Genomic DNA, 17,624 nt, shown 5'->3' on the forward strand with positions numbered 1-17,624 from the left:
TTGGACGGGGGAGTGGAATTTTTTTCCTTCCCGAAAATCTAAAAGCCGAGGGGAGAAATGCTTTAGCTTCAATTTTTATGAAATTATTCTCTAATCGGTTGCATATTATGTCGTGGATATATCCCTGGAATGCATACTGCAGTCCCTTTTGTCTTGCTCTCTCAGATATTTCACATGTTCGCCAAAAATGACTAATTATCTCATTGGGAATGTCTGACACCGGTCCATACACACTGTAATAGACGTGCCAGGCACGAAAGCTTGACAGGCGTAGCAACAGTAACTAGGGAGGGTGGGGCTTAGCGTATGGTCAATTGTAATCTTACTTCTTGCTAAAACCTATGTAGGTTTGTAACAAATTTCCATAATGCCAGCCTGTGGTCTTCATTGGCTGCCCACGAACGACGTCTACTTCGCCCCGCCCTCAAACACTGTAGTTGTAGCTGAGACTGGAAGAGTTTAGTTTGTGTTGTTCATGTCGAGAAGATGCTTTTTTCTGCGCTGCGAAAGCAAATCCACTTTGCATGAACTTCCAAAGGATGAGGATTCGTGCTTTAAAAAAAAAACACTGTTGTTACTCTTCGTATCACTGTGTATAAAGTCCTGAGGAAGAGCTGAAATTCAGATATGGTAATACGTAGGCGTTTCGTTTCCGAACACGCGTTGTAAGCGGCCGACCAATCACAACAGACTGGGCCGTCTGACCAATCAGAGCAGAGGAAGCTCTCAGAAAGGAGGGGTTTGAAGAGACCGAATCCTTTATAGAACAGTTTCAGACACTGTGAGAAAAGAGTTAATGCTGCAATGTATTTTACTTGTAAAATAAATATTTTTTTGACATTGCATGCATGTAAACCTATTGTAGGAGACTCAAAACCAAAATTAGGAACCTTTAAAGCAACACTAAGTAAGATTCTTTACCTTAAAATAATGTTTCCAAAATCGTTTCATTGGTTCATTAAGTCGTAACAGGGTGAAAGGCACTTCTGGACTTCTGGATATCAGCTATAACCACGCTATGTAAGATTGCCAGATCGGGTCGCGTTACTGTAGTTCTAATGAGACAAAAGAAAACTACAAATTTGACTTGCTTTACATCAAGCGTTACAATAGTCATTATTTTGTTTTTCTTCGTTTCTGATGTCGCAATACATCATACTTTCATGAAATCATACAACATACTCTACCTTGTCTGTGGCCATTGTTGATTCCAAAGCCGGTGCCGGATAAACAACGAGCGTGTGTGCGACAGTAGGATGCGCTAGGATAAATTATTTACGACAGCGTTAATGGACAATTCCACTTCCAACCTGTAGGGCGACCGCAAAGGAAAAGTTACTTGGTGTTGCTTTAAAATCACATAATTGAGCAAATACTGGAAAACAAGACAAAACTGCTGATTAACTGATGTGATGATTTTTTTAATTTTATTTTTTTAAGTAAATCTGATTTGACTATCATAACATGTCTTGTGTGGTGTTTCAGGTATGATATCATGTTCAGCTGCTGGAGCGCTGATCCGGTGGACCGACCCGACTTCACACAGGTTAGGAAGAGACTGGAGAATCTGGCAGGGAAACTCCCCGCCGTGTCCAACCGGAGGGACATCATCTACATCAACACCAGCTTCCCCGAGGAGGACGACGATGTACCCGGCGTGGCGGCGGAAGGGCCTGTGATGACCTCCTCACCGTCCTGCAGTCGCCAAACCACAGCAGACGTGCACGAGAGCACAGACGCAGAGGACGACCGTTACGTGGTTGTCATCAAATCCTCCGGGGAACACGCGGCGAGAACTGCTGTTGATACGCCACTACTGAATCACAGAATCTTGGAACAGGACAGCGATGAAACGGTCAGGGACGAGACGGGGGCGCAGAAAACATCGAGTGACACGACACGTTTGCTCTGATGGAGAGTTGCATGATGGGAATTTGAAATGCATCCGAAAATTGACTTTTTTTTGTGGTGTCCAACTAAAGTGTGTAATTTCGGTGTCACTAGCGCCAACACACTGAATAAATAATGACTTTATTCCGATTTTTTGAACACTTGTGGTCAAACAAACTGCCAAATGAACTTGTGATGGGCTTGATGGGATGCTCAAAAATACAGATCAATGTTTTGAAAGCACCATAGAGACGCTGTTACACTTTACAGAGGAATCATGAATGCTTTAAATATAGTCTGTATATTAAGCTGAGTTACAAGGAAATGTTTTGACATCAAAAAGTTGCATCACTGCAAAGTATGCAATAAATTGGTATTTTCTGTTTACAAGCCATCTCTAAAACACATCTATGATTTATATAAGATTATTAGAAATGCGCTGACTTGTCTGACTTGTTAAATAGAGGAAAGTCTAAAGGAACATCATGATGGCATTCATTACTACACTGCCTTTCAAATAATAGGGGTCAGTATGATTTTTTTCTTCTTTTTTAAAAAGAAATTAGTACTTTTATTCAGCAAGGACACATTAAATTGATTAAAGCTGACAGGAAAGACATTTATAATGTTATAAAAGATTTCTATTTCAAATAAATGAGCTTACTATTCTTGAAAGAATTAGCTGTTTTTAACATTGAAAATATTTAGAAATGTTTCTTAAACTGTATCAGCAATGATTTCTGAAGGATCATGTGACACTGTGATCAGCCTTTAAAGTGTAATATTTCACAATATTTCAGTGTTTTTGATCAAATAAGTGCAGCCTTGATGAGTATAAGAGACTTTTTTTCTTACCGACCCAAGACATTTGAACAGTAGTGTACAGTATGTCAGTATATTGCAACCAATTTCCAATTGCATCTCTTGCAAAATAACAAATTGAGCGCAGTGTGAAGAAAGCCTTGTGCAGGTTTGACCTCAGTCTTTCACAGTTCACAGAAACACGACAGACCCTAAACGCACCTGGTTGAACTTGTCAGAAAGCTTTACCATGGTGATGTCTTTGCCTTAATGCATGTTAACGCACAGACCGCAAAACTGTGATGCTACAAATGTTATGAAACAAGTCTTGTATTTTTCAGAGGAGACTGTTTCCTTTTGTAATGTAATTGTCTTCGAAAGTGTTATAAAATTAAGCTACATTGTGATTTTAAGCTTTTTCTAAACTTTGTTTTTGCATAGAATCTGATTTGTATATTAGAAATGCATTTTTGTAAATATAAAGGACATGCTCTTTTTCTGTATATAGTGTTTTTTACATTTTAAAGCTGCGGTCCGTAACTTTTTTGGGTTAAAAATTATCCAAAATAAATTTGAGCAAATGCATAACCAGCCAGTGTTCAAAACTCTCTGCTTGCCGTAGCTCGATTCAAAGCGGTAAGCTTGTAATAATGTTTTTAATTCCAGTGGTACTGGTGGATTTCCGCGGGAGATTTGAGCATGTCTTTGCGTCATTACGTCACATCTGCACACACACATCTGTACACACACACACATCTGTACACATAAAGAAGAGTCTCGGCTAGTAGGCTATGAGTGTGAGGATGCTGGAGGTGGAGATTTATAGCCTTTTCTCACAGCACTTGATATAATTAAACTTATTAATTTGGTGGCGGATCCAGAAAGGTTCAAACGACAATCACCAGTGACAACTAGAGACTCACCCGCTGTAAAATGCAGAAGACTTCAGACTTCGGAGTGGCTACAGAAAAAAAGAGACTGCAACCGGCCCATGCGAAAACAAGGATAATATCGGAAGGGCATTACATGTAGTCACGCAATGCTGATGTTTTTAACATGACCAGTTTGAGAACAAAGTATAATTTGCACCTTTTGACGTGATATGATAAGCAATCGTTAATCAGCGCGATTTACTGCAATGCTTTTTTTTCCTTAGTTGGTCAGAACAAAAGTGGATGTTACTTTCCGGTGAAAATTATTATGTTGGTCATACTTCCAAAACGTATAATCTGTGATTGTGAATGCCAGTATCCACACCGGCGGCGACTGACAGCCGCATGTTCTCCTCAAAATATTGTGTTCATCCGCGCTGTGCCGTGCCGAGGCACAACCCACGTAAAGTTGATAATTCCGCGAATGACTGCAATTGCAGGTTTCGAACAGAGATGGCGACAAAGAGGAAAAATTACGGACTGCAGCTTTAAGTTAGAAGTTAAACTGACATGAAGAAAATCTATGGGAGAAATGTTCAAATGTTGTCTTAAGTAATTTGTATTACTGTACCTTTTGATTGAGGTACAATAGCAATATCTATAATATTAATTTGAGATTGATATAAAAGTGCAATTTATTACTGCCATTATGAACAATATCTTATTAAATAGTTCTAACAAAATGACATTTGCTTTTAGGTGCTGTGTAATTGTTTTTGTCCATGTTTTTACTTTAATTCTCTGGTGTTGTTCGGTCATTTTTGCCGGAAAAAAAAATAAAAAAATTTGTTGTTGAATTTTTTACTTTACCGGAATGGTACGAAACTTGGTAAAGGTTTTGGCACTTGCAGTGTGAACAGACACACAAAAAGAATCATAGACATGATTTAAAAAGGTTAAATGGTCCTGAAAAAAATAGTCACACTTGTGTTGTTAACAGTCAAAAATGAGCGCATTGGAAATAATTGGTAGACGAATTTCGTCTAGTGGAAGCGTTTGGTACTGCTGCCAAACAAAATCTTACTGAAAACTCATTTTTTAAGATATCAACCTCAAATTTGGAACACAACCTGTTTAGATTTATAGCTTTGATTTTCTCACATTATTAAAGTAAAACATGTTTTGGAAAATATTTATTTCATATTAAAATGGAAAATTGTATTTTTTGAGCATTTTTCATAACAATAAATGTAAAGTTTTATAACTGTTTTACAAGTTAACTTTTTTTAACTTTTTTCACTACATAATTTGCCAAGTGTCATCTTTATTTCAAACCAAGTGTTCGATATTTATGACTGTTTAAGTTGGACATTTTATTTTCAGGTCCATGCTCAAAAAGAGAATAAATGGATGGATTACTGCATAAATATAATTTAGTGCCATAAAAATACAAAATATTAAATAAAAAACATTATTGAACTAGAATATAGTCCAATCATTTCATTGAAATAAAAATAAATTCTGTCATTTTTGACAACAGTACCTGAGGGTTTTGATATATATATATTTACCATTAATATGAGAAGCTGTACTCATAAACGTTCCCTTTTGATTTTAAGTGTGAATTTCACTTAAAATCTGATGTTTACTGAGTTCATCAATCAGTACGTAAGTATCACAACATTTCAGTTCTACTATAAATACCATGGTTAACCTATATAGTAAAACCATGTTTAATTTAGTTTTTAAAAAAATAGTTTTTCATAGTTTTTTTTTTTTTTTTTTTAGTTTTAGTTTTTCATCTTTGTAAGGGTTATATTATTAATGTGTTAAAAATAATTATTTAATAAGTGTAGGCGAACATGAAAAAATCAGATCACAAAATTGTAATTTCAGGCGTGTCAATAAAAGTGTGTCATTTTGTTGTTGTTATCGCTTAATTTCAAAAGGTTAATGAGAAGATTAATTTTGTCCAAAGGATATTGTGTTTTATGAGATCGAAAGGCATGACATGTCGTGTCACGCGCACGCATAGGTGTGTGTGCGCGTGTGTGCGCGCGTGCGTGCGTGTCCGCCAGTGCGAGGGTCACGAGGTCACGAGCGAGCGTCTCTGGTCAGTAAACATGGCCGTCCGAAGTTGTCGGTGGATATGGGACAGCAGCCGTTTGCTCTGTTTTATCCCATTTCTATTCATCATTTCATCATTAAATGGAGTTAACGCCGCTCCAGAGATGGGAATGTGGACTATTACAGTGCTTAATGTGAGAGTGGATGATATTTATGATTATAAATGGATGACAATGAGCGAAGAAGCCAAATGCTAACAGCTAGTATATACCAGGGCATCTTTATTTCATAGATTACGCAGAGTTTTTTTTACGTTACTGTTAGTAAGACAACCCCTAGAATTTAGAATAAAACGTTATGAGACGGCTGTCGGAGTCATTCAGATGATGAAATACTGCTAAATTGTTGAAGTATAACGCTGCTGTGTTTACATGGGGGAATCAGTGATAGTAGCTCAGTGATTTATAATACAGCTCTCCAAAACATAATATTGTGTCTTTTTTTTAACTAATTTAACTGGCATGAAGGGCTGCGGTAATGAACCCCATGTGAGAGATGATATTGAATAATGCTGTCATGATCAGATGGTTGTAATTTGTTAGTTCTGGGTCATGTAGCAGGCTGATGTGCCATAAATAGCATTTACAATTTAAGTTACCCAGTTTAATCATTATACACGCAGGACACAATGCAAAGAACCAAGGTGTTGATTGGAAAAAAAAGAACATTTGTCACTATTTGCTGTATCTGATAGCAATAAATGGAGCCTTTTCTTGCAAACTGAGGATTTTACTTTATTACTTTTGACTGTGACGCTGTCACCTTTGATTGTCCATATGATCTGTGTTACAAGTTTGTGACAAGGTCTTATCAAATATTTAAAGAGCTGTCTAATTTTTCCACTGAGGTTTCCAGTGGCTGCCATTGTAAGACAATGCCATATCGAAGCAGTTTAAGCTACCAGCTAGCTCTTTCTCTGAAAGAAACTGTAGAAAGATTTTGCACATTGTATGTTTTCTGTATATGTACTGTCTCAATATTCTCTTTTCTAGACATCAAGACCTTTATTGTTAAGAAAATCCATGTATAAGGGCACTGACATTGAACTAAAAGGTATCTGTTTTTTTATTTGTGTATTTTGCATAGATCAAAGATGAAGCTGAATAAAAACATTTATTTATTATGATTGTTATTAACTGGATAGTATTAGTGACGTACGCCCGGTCTTTATTTTCCTTGCAGTGACATCATTTGGTTGCCCAGACGAAGTGACGTTCAACATTCAGTGGTTTTTGAAGCATTACCCATGTCACAATGAGTACAACAATATTGAAGTGAGTGGCACCTGTAATATGCTTCTGAAATCCAGCTGTGTGTGATGCTCTTTCTTTGTTGAACTTTTGTTTGTTTGCTCGCTTAGGAAATGTATGAAAAGACGCCACTGAGTCGAGGCCGGAGTATGGACCCGAACCCTCTCGGACCCGGAGAGTATATTCAGCACAAATACAGGGCATTTTCCTGCCGCAGTGACATGCACATCTTCCCTATGTTCAATGTACGTTTGCAACACTTGATCTCATTTTTAATCAGCTTGACTTATTTAGTCACATTTTTTATTGTGAGTCAATAAGTGTTGGTCCAGGTCAGTGTTGTTTAAGTATTATTTAGTTTATACTATTTAGAAAAATCTTATTTTTCTTTTTATATTTTCAGTTTTCATTTTAGTTTAACTTTTAGTAATTATGTAGTGTTTTTTATCACTTTTATTTATTATTTTAAGTATTTCTATTTAGCTTTCATTCATTTTTATTGTAACGCTTTACAATAAGTTTTCATTTGTTAACTTCATTAGTTAATGACACTAGTTAACGTACTAACAATGAACAATACTTCTACAGCATTTATTAATCTTAATGTTAATTTCAACATTTACTAATACATTTTTAAGATCATCAGGTAATACACTGTGAACTAACATGAACATTTTTATTATCTAATGTTATTAACTGTTACCATTTTTATTTCAGGTTTAGTAATTTTAGTACTTCACCTTAAATGGATATTATTTGAGTTAGTTGAAGGAAGGAAATATTTCTCATTTTGTGTTTTTGTTTGTGTTTTTACGTTTTTTATCTAATTTTTATGTTTATTTTATATTTATTTCCATTAACAAAATCAAAAATACTGGTCTGAGACACATTTTACTATCCGAAAAAACACATTTATTTAGCATTTTATACACACACACACACACACACACACACACAACATTACAATGTGAAAGAAGTATCATTCTCACATTCTCTGTGTGACACAATGATATGTCTTTAAACATTAAAATCAGCATAATTTAAAGGCAGTTCAACAAATACTAGCGTGATGATGTATACTTACAAAAATAGCTCACAATAATGTCAAATGAGTGTCTTGTTTACAACCTCTTTCAACGTCCTGACAATCAGCTGATGTTAATCTTTATTTCATAATTGAATGTTTGGAGATTAATTGTTACTTGCTTTTTTTAATGTTGTCTATTCCATATTTCTCTACAGAAATCAAAAGCAGAACCGAAAACACTGAAAACAGTTGCAGCGGATGGCGAGTTCCAGGTAGGTGCCGTTAACTTTTGACCTGCTTCAAAAGCCTGATTGTTCTCCAAATATCTAAGAGAAACATATATATATATATATTTTTAACATTAGGAAGGCAGTTTCACAAGTTCTCCTGTTGCCGAGGCCGAAGCAAAGGTGAGACATTCTGGGACATAATATATGGAGTATTTGCCAATTTGCCTGCAGTAAAAGATTGAGAGAGTAAAAGATTTGTTATGTAATGGCACATCATTTCTTTGTTGGAAGGAAAATGTGATTGCTACGACCTGGAGGGATGGGCCCTTCCTGCTGGTGGTGTCAATCAATCCAAACAAACAAGATGTCAACTGGAATTTAACTTGTAGGCATAATTACCTTATCTGATCTTGTCATAGATGCATGAATATTTAGCTGCTTAATAAGGTGTTTCTGTGCAGTTATGTCATCTTTTTGCATTGCATCTTATCTAAATTGTGCGTTTCAGTCAGTGTTATGATGAAGGGAACCCACGGCTTTCTCTCTGTCACTGAATGGCCTCTCATGATCGTAAGTAGTTGCACATCGGTTTTGTGTCATTTGTTTATTGGTGCAATATGATCTGTGTTATAATAACATATATATATAATATGCATTATTATAATTAAATATACACTAGTTCAAAAGTTTGGGGTCGGTGAGATTTTTTAAATATTTTTGAAAGAAGTCTCTTATGCTCACCAAGGCTGCATTTATTTAATAAAAATATGAATGCCTTCATTCAATATTAATTTCTTTAAAAAAAAATCTTGCAAAATATTTTGAACAGTAATGTAATTTTTATTATCAAAAGCCATAATTAAAACCCTAGAAAGCCCTATTAAGTTTATCCTGCCATATTTGTGCTGTGAACATGAGTGAAAGCTTAAATCCTGTGTCTGGTTGAGGAGAGATATGCTTTTACTTTTCTAAGTGGACGGTTTTAATCTGGTGAATGCTAAAATCTTAATCGTAAAAAAAATCGTAGGTTACGTTTACATGACAACAATGTACTAAAGACAGAAAAGTTTGACAATGTTGTCAAAACGATTCCTGTGAAAACGACTAAAAACACTGTATTCTGCCAGGCCAGTAGTTGGCCATGTCATTTTGCGAAGAAACACTACGGGCCTATTGATTGAACATGTGATACGCATGCAAATGACATAATTTCTTTGTAATTTACAAGGAGACGATGACGGTATTGTTTTAAAAACTTGCACTTTAAAACCTTTTTTCCAAAGTTTGCTTTTTCAGGTACCATTACTGTCCCATTACATTACTGTTGTAATGTAAATGAACAGCCAAAAGACAAAAAGTTTTCTGGTTTTGGTTGAAACGGTGTTGTACAAACGGAATAACACATTTTCTGTCTCTTTTCTTCAGTTCTACATGGTGATGTGTATGGTGTACATTTTGTACGCTCTGCTCTGGTTCGTCTGGTCGTCCTGCTACTGGAAAGACCTGCTGAGGATCCAGTTCTGGATTGCAGGAGTCATATTTTTGGGGATGATAGAGAAGGCCGTCTTCTGTGCTGAATATCAGAACACTAACAACGTGGGATCTGCATGTTAGTCAGAATACACTCTAACACACTTTCTTTCTCAATTTCATAACTTCTCTTACCATGGCCAAACAAATGTGGACACTTAAGTCACACGTAAAACTGTCTGAGCAACTGTTGCGTGAGATAAAATGGTGTCATGTAGGATATTTCTCATTTTTATTAGATGTACGCTACCATGCAAAGGTTTGGGGTCGGTAAAATTTCTTAATGTTGTTTAAAAAAGTCTCTTTTGCTCATAAAGTCGATTTATTTGAGCAAAAACAGTAAAACAACAATAATATTGTGAAATATTATTACAATTTAAAATAACTGTTTTATATTGTAATACATATTAAAATGTAATTTATTCCTGTGATCAAAGCTGAATTTTCTGTATCATTACTCCTCCAGTCTTCAGTGTCACGTGATCATTCAGAAATCATCCTAATGATTTTCTGCTCAAGAAACATTTATTATTATTATCAGTGTTGAAAACAGTTGGGCTGCTTCAGATTTTTGTAGAAACCATGATATTCTTTGATGAATAGAAATTTCAAAAGAACAGCATTAATTTAAAGTAGAAATATTTTGTAGCATACTAGCATTATAAATGTCTTTACTGTCACTTTTGAACAATTGAATGCATCCATGCTGAATAAAAGTATTAATTATTTTTTTTTTTTTTTTTTACTATTTGACCCCAAAATGTTTGAACAGCAGTGTATAGTGTCCTTTTGTCTTAATTTTCAACACTAGAAGAATTGTTTTATCAAGTAAAATTGAACAAACCTTTTTGTAAAATGTTTGATTTGAAAGTGTCCTTGTGCCATCTTTCTTTAAAATGAATGACACTTGGATCGATATTTTTTTTACTAAAAAACAAACTTCAAATAGACCTATAGGATAATTCTATGTTTAATAGTTGACTCTCTTTATAGTTAATAGTTTGTCTTCTCTCCAGCTCAGGGTCTTCTGATCTTTGCCGAGCTCGTCTCCGCTCTGAAGAGGACTCTGGCCCGTTTGCTCGTCATCATCGTCAGTCTTGGGTACGGCATTGTCAAGTGAGTGATGAAAGCATTGATTTGCAGGTTTCAGGATGATTATATAGAGCGTGAGATGATGATGTTTTTGTGTCCTCAGACCACGTTTAGGCACCGTCATGCACAGAGTGGTGGGTCTGGGTGTGCTTTACTTCTCATGTGCTGCAATTGAGGGCGTTCTGAGGATCACTGGGGTAAAGATGACATCCTGGAGCATTTCAAACCATTCACACTTCCCCATTTTTTCTTATGCAACTGCATAATTTAAACTGCCAATTTTCTTCTAATAAATGTCAATGAGACGTCATTAGGGCTTGTGAATAATGAATGTGATTGGTGTATGTTGATCTTTAAGGGTCGAAATAATGGACCAGCCCTCATCACTTATGTTATACTAGCTATGTTTGATTCTTCGGCCATCTGGTTCATATCCTTCCGATGGGCTTATCAAACCTGTTAGATTATCAGGCTATCAGTTTACAATGAGGTGTCATTAGGTCTCTACATTAAATGCATTTATTAATCTTAGTTGATGTCAAATTTAACATTTACAACATTAAAAGTTGTATTTGTTAACATTAGTTAATGCACCGTGAAAAAAAAAAATCTAACTAACATTAACAAAGATGAATAAATGCTTTAAAGATGTTTTGCTCATTGTTACTCATTTTAGCCAATGCATTAACTAATGTTAACAAATGAGATCTTATTGTAGTGTCACCAATAACATAACCGTGTTTAAAATGACTTATTCTGTCATTGCATATTTCTTGCATATGTAGTTGAGAAGGGTTTTACAAGATGTATGTTCATTGGAGAAGAACTGGTTCCTACTGTTTGCTATGCCTTATTTTCCCGCCCCTGTGCATCTCTCTCTCTCAGGCTAAAGACTCTGACCTGGCCCTGCTAGCCAACATTCCCCTGGCTCTGCTTGACTCCTCTCTGTGTTGGTGGATATCCTTCTAGGGAGCCGTGTTTGTGTCTTTGTCCCTGCACAATGTGTCTATTGGGCTGTAGCGGCCATATTTATTCCTGCATGATGTCGTATACCTTTCTTGCTAAGCACAATGCTTAAAATGTCCTTGTCCTTCACTGTGTAAATCAATACGACATGTTTACTGTAAAGATCCACATAATGCAAGCTGGTGTATTTTAGCACTACACTACAGTTCAAAAGTTTGGGGTCAGTTAGATTTAAAAAAAAAAAAGAAATTAATACTTTTATTCAGCAAGGAAATTTCAAAAAGCATCACAACTGTTTTCAACATTGATAATAATAAGAAATGCATTTTATTAATACATTTTATTATATATTCAAATAGAAAACTTTCTTTCAAGTTCTTTTAGAGACTTCTTTCAAAAGGGTTAAAAAATCTTACTGATGATGACTGACCCCAAACATTTGAATGGTAGTGTATCTTGATCTTGAATAGTCAACTCAACCTGATTGCACACCAAAACATAGTATTTTATTATTATTAAATATATTATAAATATGCATATTATAAAAAACAAATCCAATATAACACTTGTGTAGCTAGAAGTGCTTACATTCATATATGTGCATGGTTATACTTTTGAAACAGTGTGATAGTTACATATTTCCAACATTATTCTATTCTAGTGTGTTATTATTTTTCCCCCCTCTGTGATAATTGACGGCATGCCACACGTTATGCACAAAAATGAGGTCAATAACAACCCAGAATATTCCTAGTCAATATTTCCTTGATTATATCTCACATATTTGTCAGTCTGGCACAAACCATTAAGACTCTAAAGCTCAGGAGAAACCCAGTGAAGTTGTCTTTGTACAGACACTTCACCAACACGCTCATCTTTGCTGTTCTCGGTGAGTATAAGGCATGAACTGAATAGAGTTAAAAGATGAAAGGCAGTCAAAGTTGATTTATATGTGTCGTGTTTCAGCCTCCATCATTTTCATGGTTTGGACAACAAAGAAGTTCCGGTTATCCGACTGCCAGGCGGTGAGTACCTGAACTCTCTGAGGTTACAGCTCTTCTCAGATTGGAGCAGATCCAGAACACCTGAAACTGGTTGTTGTGTGTTTATGAGCAGGACTGGATGGAGCTGTGGGTGGACGATGCTTTCTGGAGGTTCCTCTTCTCCATCATTCTGCTGGTCATCATGTTTCTGTGGAGGCCGTCTGCCAACAACCAAAGGCAAGCGTACTGAACATATCTTTATGGTCCAAAATCCTGTCTTTCTTCTAAAGCAGCATCCATGTGCTGTGTGTGTAGGTATGCGTTCACGCCGCTCATTGATGACTCGGATGATGAGGAGATTGAAGAGTTCCTGGTGTCTGCAAATATTGGTCAGTAACACTTTTTTTTGTCATTATGTCTTGAAGTATTCACTGTATATTATTGCACTGTGTGGAAATGGTGTTAAATGAAAATTGTGGGTTAATTAATATGCATTCTTTCATCTTCAGCTGATGGAATAAAGTTGAGAGCAGCGAAGACAGAAACCAATGGAACAGTGAAGCCTGCAGCTGCTAATCCGGTCAGTGTAACTCTACCATATAGTAATACAACTTTTTAAAACGTAAAAAAAAAATGTAAGCAATCTTTTATTCAGCAAGAGTGCATTTAATTGATCAAAAGTGACAGTAAAGACATTTATAATGTTACAAAAGATTGTTTATTTATTTATTTAAATGCTGTTCTTTTGAACTTTCTGAAAAAATGTATCATGGTTTTCCGTAAAAATATGAAGCAGCACAACTGTTTTCAACATTGATAATAATAATAAGAAATCTTTCTGGTGCTGAAAATACATTTTTTAACAGTCACTTGTTGCCAGCTACTGGTGTAATAATGCAATTGATACAATCTTTATTTCAGGCGTCAAGCTACTTTCAAAAGGTGATTTGCTCTACTTTGACCACTTCCGTAGACATCAGTGTTTACATCCGAGTTATACATTTTTATCCCAGTACTTCTGTGATAATATGAATTATTTGTAAGACTGTTTGTGAAGTTGTTTTATACCTATACATGACAACTGCTCTCTCTGGGTTAGTGTCGGTGTGAATGCAGATTTGAATGTTCAGTTGTGATCGTACTTGTCAAAGGTTTAATAGACACAGCTAAATCGTCATATAAGAATAAGATCACATGTGTGTTTGAATCAAGATTGTGATCTTTAAACAATTAATCGTGCAGCTCATATATATATATATATCCTGTCCATAATAAAAATATAATAAATATCAATAAATGTAATAATTATTCATGCAACAACAAGAAATATTTGATCGTTGCAGGATGAAGACTTGAAGTGGGTGGAGGACAATATTCCTACCTCTCTTTCTGATGTGTAGGTCATTTTACACACATACATACTTACATACAGCCTCTACTCTCTACAAGACAAAACTTCCCATGCCAATTTCTAATTATTCATGTTTCTTATTCTCAGAGCTCTTCCTGTTCTTCTCGACTCAGATGAGGTATGTATACTCATTTCATTTCTACCGTAGCTTTGCTTTGCTTTATCTTTTAGTTTTTTTCTTACTGTTTTGTTTTCTGCTGGTGAAATTGGATACGTAGGGTAGACAAAATAATGAGTCATCACATGATGCCATTTTTTAATTATTACGTTGCATTATTGTATGCATTATGGTACAGAACAGCAGTGTATTAATGTTGGAAATTAAATAAAAATAAAAAGCTGACAAAAATTGGATTGTAAATTGAAAAGAAATGTCAGATGTGTGCATTAGACATAGCAGCATGCATTGTTTATGTATTTCTGTCACATTTACATATATAATTTGATTAATTAATACATGATTTTCAACAGGAGATCATGACCACCAAGTATGAGATGTCTAAAATGGAGTGAGGATGCGAAAGCAAAGCTCCAGAGATCAACCAAACCGCTGTTCCTATCACTGGCATCTGACCCTCACCAGAGAGCCACAGACTCTTCCTCTGGTCCGTTTGGTTGGTGGATTTTGGGAACATTGAAAGAATCGTGCTGAAGAGGTGGACGCATTCTAGATGATCTAGACGCCGTACTACCTGAACTTTATGTGAGGTGATACCTCTTTTTTTCCTGAACTGTTCAAACGTCCAGAAGACTTTAAAGTCAACATTGATCTGTATAAAGTGACGACGGTCTATGTTTCTAAACTTTCGTGATGACATACCTGTCAAAATTATGAGCAACTGATCATATGCAGAGATAATGTATTATTTAAATGGGTTTGTTTTGTGTGAGTGTCATTTGATATTGAAAAACATTGATAAGGAACCTCAAGTTGACCAAAGCGTCGTCTTCATTTCTTTGGCTGTTTATAAAGTGTTATTTCAAACATTTTGTCTATAATTTCAGCACATGATGTGAATAGTAGAATGTCTGTCGGTGTGTCGAATTTGTATTTGTGCAGGGAGTAATTTAAATACGCAGAATGATTCTTAATTTTTCATAAATATTCTGAATAATTGTATGAAGTTGTTTTTTGTTTTGCACAGAGCCCAGCTCAACAATCGAAATTGTTATTATTTATTTGGCCTCATATTTGTTCCGTGAAAGTTCTGAAAGAAAATTTAGTAGTGCATACGACTTGTGCAAGTCTTCTGAAATCGTATGATAGCTTTGTGTGAGGAACAGAGCTAAATTTAAGCAATTATTGGCCAAAAACCTTCGTCTTTGCAGCATTCTCTTACACCATGCAATCTAAAAACTTTTGTGAATGAGATTTAAGAGCAGTGAATAACTTATATTTTGGTCTGTTCCTCACAAAACTATTGAGTTGGAATATAGCGCATGAGATGCCTTTTTTGAGCTTGAACTTTGGTTGTAGGCAACGAAGTAGCATAAAGGCTCGCAGCTTTTGCATTTCATGGAAGAAATCTAGTTATATGGGTTTGAAACAACATTTCAACAAAGTCATTTTTTGGTGAAATATTCCTTTACATGTTTGTTTTTCTTTTTGAGGAAAAGCGTATGACTCTTGGATCTGTGTGTAGATGCATACTGAAGCCTTAACACACTTCTGTTCTTGAGTTTTGTTCTGCAGTAGCACAGTAAAATCGGCCCTGGTCTCGGTTGGACATTCTGTGACATGTCCGCTTAACAGAACGATGTGTGCTTTACCTTGCAGGATGACTGTTAAACTTCCGAAAGATGTCTATTTATTTCCTTTATGTGTCCACATGTGAAATAACTTATGAATTGTGTATATTTCAAGCGCACTTTAAGTTATTGTGGTTTCTTTTGGTCATGGGATGCGGTGATGTGCTCAATTTATCTGTATGATGCTGACCTTGTCCTTCATGTGTTACTGTTTTGTTTGCTTCATAAAAACGCTTTACTTTACAGTGTTTTTCATTGCCTTTTCTGTTTGCTAACAATCAGGTAGTCTCCTCGAATGTGAGCTCACATGATTATTCAAAGAGCAAAGCACACTTGGTGTCCCATAAAGCTCAGGTCCAGTCTGTTTTATGTCTACACATTAATGTTTATCCAACTTTCATTCACGTTAAACAATGTAGGTTGCAATAAAGACTCTTTATTAGTCAAATCGTGAGTTCGGAGGCGTCGAGTTGTTATGGGTTTTATTATCATGTTGTTTAATAGGGTTCACAGTGTCCTGAAGGTGAGAACAAATCTGATAATATGATTGACCATGACATTGTCATTTCATTTAGTCTATGAAAGATAAGCTTGTAAATGAAGGTCGTTCTTTTAGATTAGTAAATACTTTACCAAGTATTACTAATATTTCTCTGAGAAGAGTTTCGTGAATGAACACATTCATCACCATGACTCTCCACTACACCGAGTGTTTTTGTTTGTTTGTTTGTTTGTTTACTAATTAAACGCTCTCTAGACTGAGATTTTCGTTCCTCGTCAACCAGTCAGGTTAGACGCCATTTTGAATTTACCGCGTATAAAAAGGCTGTGAGGGACAGACTTACCATCATTGTTTTGTCTCAAGATGCACACCAGTAAAAGATAAATTCTACGGCAGGTTTATAAAAGCTACTTTATCTAAGCCCTTAGCCCTGTCTGTGAAACTAGGCCTTTAAATTTTATATTTATTATTTTCATCTATTTTCAGTGAAGCCACAAGGGGGCATCCGATCCCTAACCAAATATAAGTACCAGGTAAGTACAGCACTTCTTCATATACTTGATCAAAACAATGGATGTAATACTGTTAATTTCTGTATGATTTATAAATGTTCTATGTATCTACTTAACCTCATAATTTATAATTTGAGGAATCTAAAGCAATTTGCCCGTAAAAGTGTTTTTAAATAGAATTGTCTTTTCATTTTAATCCATTCGCTTATCTCAAATAAGATTCTGTTAATTCAGCATCATATTTTGTGGTTGTTGTTGTTGATAAAATGAAGGGGAAAGTGTACATAGCTTTTTCTCCTCTCAAAACAAGCACAAGTCCGTAAGTGTCTTTCAGCTAATCCGTGAACTTTGAGTCTTAAACCAAGGAACATGACAAACAAAAACACAACTGTACCATGACCAGAACTAAACACAGGCAAGATAACAATCTACTTTTCCAATGGCAAACACATGTGGTTTTACTGATGCATGACATTTTCCTCCTATTGTTTTTCCTCTTATTTTATATCCCAGTCCAAAATAATGACTAATTTACAAAAACACACCTGCACAACTCAATCTCTCAAACACTTTAACACCAGGTGTTTACTGCATACTATTGCTGAATTACATTTAAGTGAGTCCTCACACAAAGCTACTGTATCGTATGGATTGAAAAGATTGTTTTATGAGAACGTAAATG

The 17,624-nt window shown here is 35.5% G+C and overlaps 2 protein-coding genes across 5 annotated transcripts in view; both read left to right on the forward strand.

Annotated features, from left to right (window-relative positions):
* The window catches only part of mertka (c-mer proto-oncogene tyrosine kinase a), a 40,521-nt gene extending 38,523 nt beyond the window's left edge, over positions 1 to 1,998 (forward strand). Inside the window, exon 19 of the mRNA XM_056250679.1 lies at positions 1,486 to 1,998. Coding sequence (XP_056106654.1) covers positions 1,486 to 1,912 — 427 coding nt within the window. The 3' untranslated portion in view covers positions 1,913 to 1,998. The remainder of the gene's footprint in view (positions 1 to 1,485) is intronic.
* Positions 1,999 to 5,658: 3,660 nt separating this feature from the next.
* Positions 5,659 to 15,970, forward strand: tmem87b (transmembrane protein 87B). Of its 4 annotated transcripts, none has more exons than XM_056250667.1 (20): positions 5,659 to 5,824; positions 6,683 to 6,743; positions 6,873 to 6,964; positions 7,051 to 7,185; positions 8,183 to 8,239; positions 8,333 to 8,377; positions 8,489 to 8,582; positions 8,706 to 8,767; positions 9,623 to 9,806; positions 10,744 to 10,843; positions 10,923 to 11,016; positions 11,178 to 11,248; positions 12,565 to 12,674; positions 12,752 to 12,810; positions 12,902 to 13,005; positions 13,084 to 13,157; positions 13,278 to 13,348; positions 14,112 to 14,164; positions 14,267 to 14,297; positions 14,651 to 15,970. In XM_056250667.1, exons 1-20 carry the CDS (start codon positions 5,687 to 5,689, stop codon positions 14,690 to 14,692), a joined length of 1,677 nt encoding a protein of 558 aa, XP_056106642.1. In that variant the 5' UTR covers positions 5,659 to 5,686; the 3' UTR covers positions 14,693 to 15,970. The 4 variants fall into 4 exon arrangements, with proteins under 4 accessions (XP_056106642.1, XP_056106641.1, XP_056106644.1 ...); XM_056250666.1 differs by lacking the exon at positions 11,178 to 11,248 and adding an exon at positions 11,705 to 11,776 and having other exon boundaries at positions 12,566 to 12,674; XM_056250669.1 differs by having other exon boundaries at positions 10,744 to 10,828.
* The last annotated feature ends 1,654 nt before the right edge of the window (positions 15,971 to 17,624 follow it).

Source organism: Rhinichthys klamathensis, unplaced genomic scaffold (assembly GCF_029890125.1).
Source record: "Rhinichthys klamathensis goyatoka isolate OS25496 unplaced genomic scaffold, OSU_Roscu_1.1 h1tg000072l_1, whole genome shotgun sequence".
Taxonomy (NCBI): Eukaryota; Metazoa; Chordata; class Actinopteri; order Cypriniformes; family Leuciscidae; genus Rhinichthys; species Rhinichthys klamathensis.

Coding starts and splice junctions, on each gene's coding strand:
- tmem87b (XM_056250667.1), top strand. CDS start 5,687: ATGGCCGTCCGAAGTTGTCGGTGGATATGGGACAGCAGCCGTTTGCTC. Junction 11,017..11,177: donor GCGTTCTGAGGATCACTGGG/GTAAAGATGACA, acceptor TTGATCTTTAAG/GGTCGAAATAATGGACCAGC. Junction 12,811..12,901: donor GGTTATCCGACTGCCAGGCG/GTGAGTACCTGA, acceptor GTTTATGAGCAG/GACTGGATGGAGCTGTGGGT.